Here is a 12,848-nt window from a genome sequence, read left to right as displayed (position 1 = left end):
TAGCCAAATAACAAAGGCATAAAATCCACTCCCACCCATTCCATCCCCACATACTCCACTCCCATTCACCCCCCTCCCTCTCTCTCATCTTGGCTCCTCCTGGATAATGGGTCATCCCTGAATATATATATGGTTTGGGCTAATGGGACATTGTGTCATTCCCTCATCCATTGACAACCACTCTCCTCATACACCTATCTCTTGGCCTCTCTTGTCCCTGCTCATCAGATGTTCCTGTTGCACCCAGCATTCGTTGGTCTTTCCTGTCTACCAGCTCTTTCCACCTCCTGTTGTCTGCTTCACCATCACATTGATCACTATTCTTCCTTTTAAACCCCACAATACTTCTTAAACATTTTATTTCATTTTCTAAACAGAAATGTAGTAGCACATTTGTAAATGACACACAGGAAACCCACAGCCGAAATATAGGATTCTTCTTTATTCGAAGTTTATTTTCTCCAACTTTAGGTTTCCTGTGTGTCATCTTATTTCATGACCTCCAATTTCCCTCCAACTTGCTGCAACCATCACCCCTTCTACATATCATGATCTAACCTTTTCCATATTTTTTCCTGCTTCATCATCTCACATACCCTCCCAAACTCTGCCACATACTGGTTCAGTCTCTCCTTCCACTGAGCTACAGGTGCAATGTTTTTAGCAAAAAACAACCTTCTCCTACTCTCTGGTTTCCTTTATCAGCTTCATTCCCCTGCCTAGCATCCTCATATTTATTTCCTGCACTACAACATCCATGTTCATGTTGAATAACTGTGGTGACATTGCACAACCCTAATGCAGCCTCTTCTTCATCTTAGGTTTCTCTTTCTCTTCATTCTTTTCTGTCACACAAGTTTCACTGCTCATAAAAAAAATCTGACTGCTCTCAGCAGACTTTCCTATATTGCATACATCTGTAGTATGTCTCAGAATGCTTTTATTTCAACCCTAACATATGACTTCTAAAATCCATAAAAGCCCCAAAAGCATCCTAACCCTTTGCCAAGGTTTTCTTGTATGGATGCCATGCTATAAAAATTTGTTCTATGCATCTTTTCTTAAACCCATACTGCTATGCCCTGATTATTCTTTCTGTTCCCCTCCTAATCCTCTCAATATCCTCCCATACATTTTGTCAATGGCACTTGACAAACTGATCTCTCTAAAACTATTACATTCATATTTGTCCATCACCTTTTTCCCTTGCATAGTAGAATTATACATGCACTCCTCCAGTCCACTAGCACACTGTCCTCTTGTAGGTACATATTAAACAATCTCACTAGCCAATCTGGTATAATTTGTCCTCTTTTTCATCAGACACCACATGTCAACCATCTAAGCCAGGTGCTTAACCAGCTTCTCATAATTTTCAATTCTCTTTGTTTCTCCTTTTTTTTCTTGTGGCCCTGTCATTCTCCTCTCTCAATCCTCTAAATTCATCAACCCATCTTCAGTCCTCACTTTCATCAGCATCTGATCATTAGCACCCTTCACCTTCTTTCTACCTGTCCCACTCTTTTCACTTCTTAAAGTTGAATAATCTTTGCTGAAGATAAACCATTGGCATATGTGACTTAGCACATGTTTTCTTTGAAATACATACCTGTAATAAAAAATAATGGTACACGCACTACAGTATTGTGTACTATATTTGGTGATAGGTGTTGTGTGTTGAATATGTTCTTTGTATGATAATTTGTAATAAATCTTGGTAATATTTATGCCATCAATGCATAAAAGGAAAGTGCTGTGAACTGAGTTAGGATGACATATTTTATTTACATACGCATTTATTTGGTTAGGTAAGAGTTAAGTCAAGGCCCATGGATTTGAAAATATCTAGATTTTTAGGGATCCAGACAGAGTTATACAATTTTACAAGAAAACAAGTTAGCTAGCATCTACTCAACAAATGAATGAAAATTCTAGAGCATTAATAGAAATTTACTTTTCTCTTTTTTTTTCTTCAATGGGCTGAGCCCCTGGAGGTTCTACTTCTGGTTCCTGCATGCACATGTGCACACAGACTGTTGACAGACTTCAGTGGCTTTTCATTGTGTGGACAAGGAAATGAAAAATAAATCATAGAATATGATTCATTTTGGAGTACTTTTTTTAATCTGCAAATGTGTTTTTGTATGGATGTGTTGTATGATTGTGCCAACAGCACTGTACGGGGCAGAAACATGGAACATAAGAGAGGAAGAGAGAAAGAGATTGAATGTGTTTGAGATGAAATGTCTGAGAAGTATGATAGGGGTTACTAGGCTAGATAGAGTGAGAAATGAGGAGGTGAGGAGAACAGGGGTGGAAAGGGAGCTGGGAGATAAGGGTTGATGAAAGAATATTAGGATGGTTTGGACACATGGAAAGAATGAGTGAAAAGATTAGTAAAAGAGGTGTGGAAGGAGGGGGCATCCTAGGAATCCTAGGATGAGAGGATATGAGGGGGCATCCTAGGATGAGATGGATGAATGGGGTAAAAGGGGCATTACAAAAGAGAGGAATGTCTGCTGAGGAAGGACGTGAGAGGACAGAAGATAGGGGTGAATGGAGAAGGGTTGTTTATGGATGATGCTGTGATGCATGAGCGGGAGTGGGTGGGGGATGGGGGTGAGGAAGTATGTATGAGAAAAAATTTGACACAGCCTGAAGGGATTTCTTCCTGTCTTCTCCTTTGTCTGGATGAGGGGACGGAGAGGGCGGTCGCCGAATTTATGAAGCGGCCTTGCTGTGGATGTGCTGTGTCTTGCGACACTGCTTCTGACCCAGGGCAGTGGACAGGATGCAGGGATGACCCATCATCCAGGAGGTGCCAAGATAAGAGGGAGGGAGGAAGGTGGAGGGGAGTGGAATATGTAGGGAATGGAATGGGTGGGAGTGGTTTCTGTGCCTTTTTCTTTTTGGCTACCCCCTATGTAAGGGGGAAATAGCCTTTGGTATATGTATGTATGTGTTGTATGGTGCAAGTAATAGGTTGTAGAATTTTGAGTAACATGCTGCTGGTTTAGTTTTTTGTCACATTCAGTTGGTTGTGCTTTTGATTTTTAATGGGATGGATAGGTTGGGTTGAGGTGTCTTGAATAGAACTGTGTGCCTTTAATTTTTATGTATTATTCTGTGGGAGATTTTTGGTTTCTGTATCAGTGTTCTACTGGGTTGGGTTTAGTGCATCTTGTTTTTGTTCTTAATGCTTTGTTTTGTATATTTTTGTAATAGTATGTGTTTTCCAGAAGATAACACCAAAGCACTCATTATGCAGATGACCTAACAATAATAAGCATTGCGGTTATTAGATAGCTGATATGAACATCCAAGTTAACATAGACAAACTAAAACAGTGGCTCAGAAATGGTACAATAGGAACCTCATCCCAGAAATAGTAACATTGCTCACTCCAGACAGTCATGAATGAAAGAAATATCCAATAGTAGAATTAAATTACCAAACTCTTTCTTTCAAAAAGAACTAAAGAATTCACTTTTGATATTTACATGCTATTCAGCCCATATATCAAAGATCTGGAAGTCTATCTATATGTATATATCAAAATCTTCTTCCCCTCTGTAAGGGAGGTAGCCAGCCAAGGCATGCATCCACTCCTACCCATTTCACTCCCATCCACCACGAATTTGTTTCTTTTGTAGTTTTACTCTGATAAGGATTAGGTAAAGATCTAATGATAAAATCAACATACTAGCATCAGTTGCAACCACAGAATATGAACAGCAGAAGGAAGTTGTCACAGTCTACAAACAAGGCCCTAGAAACTTGACTATGCCATCGCAGCATGGTTTCCCAACAATCTGGAAAACAAATAGACACCTTACAAACTATGCAAAGTAAAATGCTAAGAATAATAATAGGATGCATCAAAACCACCCAAATAGAACACCTGCACAAAATCCAAAATCCTCTCCACAGAGCACTACATGAAAATAAATGTACACAGTTCTATAAAGAGCCCTCAACTCCACTTGCCCATCTCAAGCACAACCAAGTGAACCCATTAAAAGTATTAAACAAGCAGTGAACCCATTAAAAGTATTAAACCAGCAGCATATTACTTAAACATCTACAACAATCTACCACCTGTAATGCAACAATGTACTCAAAACCTTGTTCACACTCAGATTACAAAACAAACTTTTTCAATGTTGACAACCCAAAACTCCCAGACATCACCCCCCACAGAAAAATCCCTCCCAAGAAAAGCAAGAACTACACTAGCATACTTGTGTTCAGGTCACCATCAAGTACTAAGACAGTACTACCACAAAATAGGCCTGATTGTATAAACAAATTGCTCCAGATGCAACCCTCGTATGGATTACAGAAGACACGTCTTACACTGCCCTGCCCGAACCATACCCATACAACAAAGTATGTCTTTCTTGAGTGAATTAATGAGCCAGATTGAAGGCTGTTGCAGACTATCTGGAAGCAGTGGGTCTGCTGCAATAGGGTCCTTGGGCAATGGATTGATTGATTCATTGATAATTTGTGAAGAGGTTTATTAGTGCCAGTGAGAATATTGCTCCTTGGGAGATTTCATTATACAGTCTTTTAGTTTTTTGGTTTGTCTATACTTGCTTCCAGCCAAGAAGTTTGTTAGCTATTTCCTATCAATGACTTCATAAGGTGCCTTATACTGTATATGTCTGGTGATGCTTGTTAATTCAAAATATTTTTTGAATTATGTTTTTGAGATGTTTGGTGGTGGATTGACCCTCCTTGAATCCATGTTTGTCATGGTAGGTGGGAAGTTTTGTCTTGGTTTTGTTAGTTTCAATATGATAGTATAGTGAAATTAGTCTATAGTATGCTCAGTATTCTGGAAATTTGTTTGGTTTTGAGATGTGGCCTTTTTCCAGATTGTTAGATGTGTTGTACATATAGGAATGATTGAAAATATATGTCAAGGCTTTTGGGCTAAGATTTTTGAAACCTAGTCTGGGCCTTTTGCATGGGAATTTTTCAATGTTTATTGTATTGTCTGTGTCTTAGATTTTTTTTCCCCTTAGATACTCAATTTTTTGTCTGTTGTCTGTTTTCGTATCCATAGTTTGTACATTTTCCCAGTTCTGCTGTTAGTTGTTTATGTATGTTGTGGTGGCTATATTTATTTTTTTAAATAGTTCTTTCTCTTGTTATATAGGTTTAAGCTTGCTTTTTATTTATATTTTTTTGATAATTGGTATCCCAGGTGTATAGTTATGTTTTTATTTTTTCCTGTAGGAATGTTTATGTTTGCCTTTTTTACAGCTATTGTAAGCTCTTTTACTGCTTTGTCTTCAGACAGAAATTGGTTTATGGTAAACATTTCTAAGTCCTTTTTCTGTTTCTGCTGTGTAATGTTGCCAATTTACTTTTTGTTGTAGGATTTAGCTTCCTTTCAAGTTCTATGGAGATCTTTCTTGTAAAGTGTTCTGAGGGAAGATAAGGGATGATTTCCTATGTTGTGTTTGGGGGAAGGGTGAGCACATTATGTTTAGATGTGTTGCTTGTTGGGTGTATAAGGAAAGTTGTCTAGTGAAGGGATTGCAGACAACCAGTTTGGTTTCAGAAAAGGAAGGTTTTATGTAACAAAGGCACTAAGTTTTTTTGTTCAAGTGCAGTTGTTGTTGCTGTTCCCTAGACTGGCTGAGCAGTCTTATCTCCTTGAGGAACACCATGACTGGAATGGGGTATCCCCACAAATATCTTATTGAGTATATGTTGTGTAGTTAGCATGCATAATTGTGTACAATGCATTCTTTATAATGTGTTTTATAGTGTGGGTTGAAGTGTAACATCCTGGACAGTTATCTACAATGAGGTCATCCAGCCACCTTTGGTAACTCAATTGCAATTGATGTATTGCATGAGTGAGATGGTTAAGTGGACTGTGTATTTGGATCTGGAAAGGGCTCTCAAGAAGGTGCTTCATAGAAGATGAAGTTGGAAAATGTAGGATTCTGAAGGAGACTCATGGAATGGATGAGATGAAAGATTTTCAGAAAGATTACTCATAAAAACAGCAGTGAAGGATGAGATGTCAGATTGGAGAGAAGTGAGTATTGGGTCCCACAGGGATCAGTTCGGTGACATTATTGGGTTCAACAGCAATGTTAACTGACAATGCCAAGATTATGAAAATGGTGAAAAGTGAAGAATTTTAATTTCCACAGAAAGATCTAGACATGATTTGTAAAGGTAGCTAGGAGAGGAAGATAGAGAAAGGGGTATGTTACTGTGATTATTGTCTTTAGAACTGTGAAAGGTGGAAAGATTAACAGAGAATGGGGTAAAAGAATATGGAGATGATCTTGCAAAAACTTTGATTTGTGGAAATAAATCAAAGTAACAATCCAGGTAGACAACATAATAAATTTAAAGCATAGTTTGATAAATGCAGAGATGAGTTTTATGAGTATAACTCAGATCCTGTATATTACAGTTAGGTAAATAAACATACATCATTGCCCCCCTGGCCCCATACACAATTCTAAGTTGTGTGAATTGTACAGAAAAATTTATTTCTGAACAAAAAACTCAATCGCTTTGTAGAAAATAAATTTTGCCCAGGTTCGTAAGCCCAGTTGTAAGGCAACTGCAAATGCATATGATATATATTCCTGCTGGTTCAGTGTTTGGTAAGTGGAGTTTGCTAATGGTGAACAGATTTTTGGCATTTGCACCAGATTATAACAAACACTGTCTATTCTAGCATACCCAATGAAAAAACGAATACATTACTTGTGTCTCGTAATTAAGCTCTCGTTTGCATTATTATTATTATTGTTGTTTCCTTGACATTTTGGACGGTGACCGTATTCTTTCACGTTTATTTTTTCGCATCTTACGAATAAAAAGGCGGAAGAAGACGCCATGTCATTGTTATGTTTGTATTTCTTCGGTGTGTGACTATGCAATTCTTTCCCTTTCCGATGATCAAGTTTGTATTATATTTTGCGTTTTACAGTTTCCGTTTACCTAACTACTGGAATTTCGTGTGTACCGGACGTACGCACACACGCACGCGCGCTGGCAGTGAGCTTGAGGTTCATTGTCTTTGCACGATGTTAGAAATAGTGCGTTAGGGATAGTTCGGTAGTTTTATAATTTGAATGCATGGTACATAGATGTTGTTTATTTGCCGGTTCTGTAACAGTTACCTTGTTGTAACACATACAAATATATGAATTTTGTGCAGGTCGTGTATCGTATTTGGAATCTGTATATATTTAAGGGGATGGATAAGTGTGGTGTGAGGGTTGCTCATGTACTGTACAACGGCCAAAATGTTGTGCTACATCCACCATGGTGTGTGGTCCAGCGAAGAAGTTGAAGAGACCGTTGCGTGTTTTGTGGGGAAGGCCGGGCGTTGCGTGAGACAGAGCAAGAGACTTAGAACTGGGGGAGAGGGTGGGGGGAAGGCCGGTACGTAGGCAGACCAAGCGGGGGTGGCTGCTCATTTCCGAGAACGCTGATTTTTTTTTTTTTTTTTTCCGGAAAGCCTTTCACTCCTGACGATCCATATTATTCGAATTCTTGCGACTGGAGAAAATCCTTCGATGAACGCGTGGGTGGCAGGTGGTCGGATTGGGATTTGAAGAAGTTTGCAGTGGCCGCAAGACAATGGCAGTGATCGACTGCGGGCCTCGGCCAAGCTCAGGCAGTCGCGGACGCCGGCGTCGTGGGGTTGGCTTCGTAACGGATCTCTCGGCATTCTTTGTCGATTTTTGGACATTGCACCAATCACCAACGATGCTGTTCACCACAAGAAAAGGATGGTCGGCTGGGCACCAGGAAGAGTTTTTGGTCGGCGGCGGGAATGGAAGGGAGAAGAGGATTTCGAGCCGACTCGGAGGTCGACCCGTCCACGTCACTTGGGAGCTTCGTCCATGTCCGCCATGATGTGGCGCCACTGCTGCGCTCTTGCCACGCACAGATTGACCAAACATAACGCCGAGTTCTTTTGTTCTCCGGGTCTTGTGGTGGTGCTAAGTGTTGTGAAAAGATGAGACTCACGTCGATGTTCACTTGGCGAAGTCGCTGGGGCCGCACTCGAACCAGGCTAAAGATCATGTAATACTTTCGCATTGAAGTCTTTGTTTTCCTTGACTCGTAGCTCAGCGACGCCGAAAACAACTTGCTGGCGGCCTACGGGGGAACCCCCACCGGTAAAGTAAGTAACCGCCAGGAACTGCTTTGTTGGGCATTGTACTGGTTCATACTTGTGCATTTGAACATGTAATGACTTGTTAGTTCAATTGGAATGATGCCGACATATATACGAGGGTGTTTGTGGAAAATGGAAATACCCATTGTAGTTTCTGGAGTACATATGCCGGCATTGACGCTTGTTTTTTTTCTGCAGTTAGTAACCGTCTCTCACCCTCTCTTTTTCGTATACTTTATTTTTTTATTTGATAATATTGAAGTGAAATTTGAAAATACATTGAATTTGTTCTAGTCTATCATTGCCAAATGGAGTAGTGATTAAGAACGTTAGTTAGAATGTACTTAAGGACACCATGTGCTGGAACAAGCTAGTCCAATGTACTCGTGTATGGAGGGTTTCCCCAGTGGTCGGTCTTGACCCCTGGGGTTAGATGGGACTGCCCATAGCTTTGGTGAATACCTGTAGGTCAATTGAGTGTTGTGAGCAGATCTTTCTATAGGAAATGTGAAAATATGAATTTGCTGATGCATGTCTTTTATATATTTTTATGGAAATATAACAATAAGTTCATCATTATTATGCATTTGTTTTGTTCGTTTATTTTATTTATGTTGCACAAAAAATGGGTGTTGTGAGATCAGGAATTCCAAGAGGTCAATGATCTGGGTTTGGTATGGGTCTTTGTTCTAAGAGTTCTCTTCCAGTTAACACAAATATTTTTATTTTTTTATTTATTTTTTTTTATTTTTATAGATGATTTTTTTCTATTCAATGGTTAAGTTAGGAGCTATTGGACAATATAAGTTTCATGTTAAATATCTGTGCTTGTGTGTTTCTGGAATTTTACCAGGTCAGAGCAAGCGATTTCATTCAGTCATTGGAGGAAGGGTTCCTTTACAATTGAAGAGAGGAGGTGGGGGGACGTCGGATCACTCAAGATCCTGTATAGCAACTTTGCTTATGAGTTCCATTATTCAATCAAGAGAAACCACTGGGAGTTGATGTTAACTAATAATGCTTTAACCCCCACACCTGTAAGTTCTGTTCTGGATGCTTCCAGGTGGTCTTAATGTCAGTTACCGTCTCTGCATTCTGTAATGAGTGAATCATTCTAACCACTTCTAGACAATTTATCCATCCTAGAGAAACACTATTCCCTCGGAAAAAGTGTCCAACTACCACTCTTGTTTTATTCAGCCAAAGGAAACCTACCCTATGACAAAAGGCAATAAATACAATCTTGGGCCAGTTTTCTTTAGCCATTGCCATGCTTTGACTTATAACTTGTTCAAGCTGTCACCAAATTATTTAATCCAGTTAAGGGAACCTCCTCACTCCTACAACAAAAGGGATTAGAAATCGAGCCTATTTTCTCAAGCCTTTACTCTGGTTTTTATAACAAGTCTGTCTTAGATACTCCCACGCAATCTTTATTCAGTTAAGGGAAATATCCTTCTGCTTTGAATGGCATTAAAAACAACCTTCCTATTTCAGTTGGCCTTTTTCAGTGTTTTAGGACTTGGTTCATCATTTTTGCTGCCACCAAGTGCTTTCCTTCAGCTGAGGGAAAGCCCTCTTGCGGCAGAAAAGGTTTTCAGTCTTGAGCCCATATATTAGATGCTTGTTTTATCTGAGGGAATTGCCCTTCTGCAACAAGTGTTAAAGAATATCCCTAACCTTTTTGTTAGATTATTCTGCATGTTATAGCTACTGTATTTTATGATTTATGTAACTGTCTACTGCCAGATAATCTTGTTCAGCAAAAGGATAACCCTCATGTTGTACAATGGTAAATAACTATTTCATGCCTATTTCTATCAACCCTTTCTCAGTGTTTGAATTAGATTGCTTACTCTGCTGCCAGGCAAAAAATTTTCAGCCAAGGAAATATTCTTACAATGTAAGGTTTCACTGTCTTAGAATATATTTTCTGTAAACCTTTTCTCTGTATTTAGGGCTGGTTGCATATTCTAGCTACTGCCAGGCAGTGTCATTCTGGCAAGGGAGATGCCCTCTTACAGCAAAAGAGTTAAATTGAACTCGAGCCATTAAAATTCCAGAATCATGCAAACCTAGATATTTAACATGTAACTTGTTTTGTCCAAGAGTTCCTAACCTAATGTAACCATTCCATAGAAAAAATAGATATTTAAAAAAAAAAAAGTTAAAAATGGGTTTGTGATACTGCATACACATAGGTCTCTTAATCCAACATTTGCTAACTGCCACGTGCAGACATTTGAGCCCAAGACAGAAAACACCACCAATTACCAAAGCGGGTTTTTGTCCTGGGCCCAAATATCCACATAAGTGGCAGTTGGCAACTGTTGGATTGAGAGACCTAGGTGTACTGATGTTCTTTTCTGTTTTCCGCACAAGGTGACAGGGGGGGGGGGGTTGTCACCAATTAAGTGAAGTGGCCTTGCTGTGGATGTACTATCTTGCTGCATTACTTCTGACCCAGAGCAGTGGGTGAGATGGGGATGATCTTTCATCTTAGGAGCTAAGATGAGAAAGGGTGGGAGTGGGTGCGTGTCTCTTGATTTGGCTACCTCCCTTATAGGGGAAAAAGCCATTGGTATATATATATAGATAGGTAGTGATACTGGAATAGAACCTTCAAGCCTATCATTAGTTTTTTCTCAGTATCTCAAGTCTATCATTAACATCCTGTTTATGGCTGTAATTCTAGTTGACAAGCATATTCATGAAGCTGCAGAAAACACAGCAAAGGTTAAAAACTCTGAAGCTTATCTATGTAATTTCTTTGACTTTTTGAGCCTATGTTCATCTGTTTGTGACTAGGTGGATGTGATAGCTGTCACAAAGCAATTTCATTCAGCTGAGGAAAATGCCTCCTGTTTTATCCTGTTATAAGCCCTTTCTCAGCATATACTAAGTTGCTAGTTGCTTACTCTAGCTGTCATCAACCAAAGTAAACTCTTCCATAGCAAAAGAGTTAGAAGCTAGCCTGGGCTTAAAACTGTTAGCCTTTTCTGTGTGTATGACTTAAGTTACATATTGTAGCTACAATCAGGTGATTTTATTCATTGAGGAGAAAGCCCCCACCACAGAGAAAGTTGCTTTATTATTTGTATTTTTCTAGCTCCATCTAGGTGATTTTATTCACTCAAGGGAAGCCCACCCTCAGAGTGAAAATTATATACCAACACTTATCCATGAACCATTTCTCTGCATTTGATGACCTTAGTTACTCCTAAGGAGAAAAAACACTTCCCTCTATAGTGATATGTACAGCTATTGTGAATCTTCTGTTAGCCTTTGCTGTGTCTTTTCAAAGGATTACAAAGGCGGAGCATGCCGACAGGAGACCTTTTGATCCATATCTAGGTCGGATGCGAAAAAAAAATCATATTAATAATAAAACAATAAATAAAAACTGTAATAATGTAAATAACAAATTAAATTACATAAATAAATGCATAGGTATAGTTAAATAATAAACAAATAGGTAAATAGTAAATGATAATAAATTGACATATAACTAATAATAAATGAAAATCAGACAGACAAATGATAACAAAACAAAAACAAATAATATAACATAAATTATAATCATTACAGCATCTTACTTAGGTATTTATCTAAATGATTCTTAAAGCTTCGAACTGAACTACATTGCACTACCTGTGCAGGAAGTTTATTCCATTCATTTACTACACGGTTGGCAAAGTTGTTTCTACCTACTTCCAAATTGAATCTATTTCCGGACAGTTTGAGTCTTCAGTGAGTCTCTATTAACACTTTCTCTGCATATTGTGACAGCTATCTTATAGTTGTCATACATTTTTATTCAATTGAATAAGCCAATATAGGTTATTGACTTCTAAGTTTTATGCAGTTCATATTTTAGGGACTAGTGACACTTCTAAGTACTAAAGTGACAAGTTGCTCTTATTTGGCTCATGACCACACAAACAAGTGTTAATATATAATTTAACTACTATCAAGAAAAGACCCCCCCCCTCCCAGAGTAGAAATGTGAAATCTTTGACCCCAAATATTGAATTGTTTCTTATTCTAGCTGTCGAGTCAGTTTTGTTCAGATGGGGTAAATCCATTCTAGCTGCTGACAGGTAATTTCATTCAGCCAAAAAAAGCCCCATTCCACAGTTAAAGGGTTTAAGGATACCATGAGTATCCATTCATCATGTCTGTATTTTTATTTTAGTAACTTGTTCTAGCTACCTCCAAGCAGTTTTATTCAACTGAAGGAAATCACCCATATAAACAAAAGGGATTAAAATTGTCTTGAGGTGATCTCCAGTAACCCTCTTTTTATGTTTTACAAGTTCCATGTATTCTAAGTGTTAGTAGTCAGTTTTATTTAGCTGGGGAGAACTCCGTCCTCAGTTAAAAACTGTACTGTGGATAGCTCCCACCTTAGTGGATAATGTTAAAGGTTACTCTGGGTGGAAACATAGTAGAGCTTGTTTAAAGGTGATGTGTTTATGGTGGTGGTAAGGTGTTGAACTGGCCTTGTGTGGATTTACCTAATTGATGTTTGGTCCATTCTATCCAGTCTTTCTTCATAAGCTGAAGCAAGCTGACCAGCAACTATTATCTTCTTGTCCTCATCCCAGCTGATCAAACATATCCACACTTAAAACTTAAGTCTGGAATTTCTTCCTTGGGATATCTGAGAGGGACCAGG

At 38.8% G+C, this 12,848-nt stretch overlaps 1 protein-coding gene across 1 annotated transcript in view; it reads left to right on the top strand.

Annotated features, from left to right (window-relative positions):
• The window catches only part of PolA2 (DNA polymerase alpha subunit B), a 40,357-nt gene that overhangs the window by 15,238 nt on the left and 12,271 nt on the right, over nucleotides 1-12,848 (top strand). The window contains exon 3 of the mRNA XM_076186713.1: nucleotides 8,125-8,176. Coding sequence (XP_076042828.1) covers nucleotides 8,125-8,176 — 52 coding nt within the window. The remainder of the gene's footprint in view (nucleotides 1-8,124; nucleotides 8,177-12,848) is intronic.

This window comes from Oratosquilla oratoria, chromosome 6, assembly GCF_046742065.1.
Source record: "Oratosquilla oratoria isolate Oo_2021 chromosome 6, ASM4674206v1, whole genome shotgun sequence".
Lineage (NCBI taxonomy): Eukaryota > Metazoa > Arthropoda > Malacostraca > Stomatopoda > Squillidae > Oratosquilla > Oratosquilla oratoria.
The sequence above is the reverse complement of the archived record's forward strand: the minus strand, read 5'-3'. Positions and strand labels throughout refer to the sequence as shown.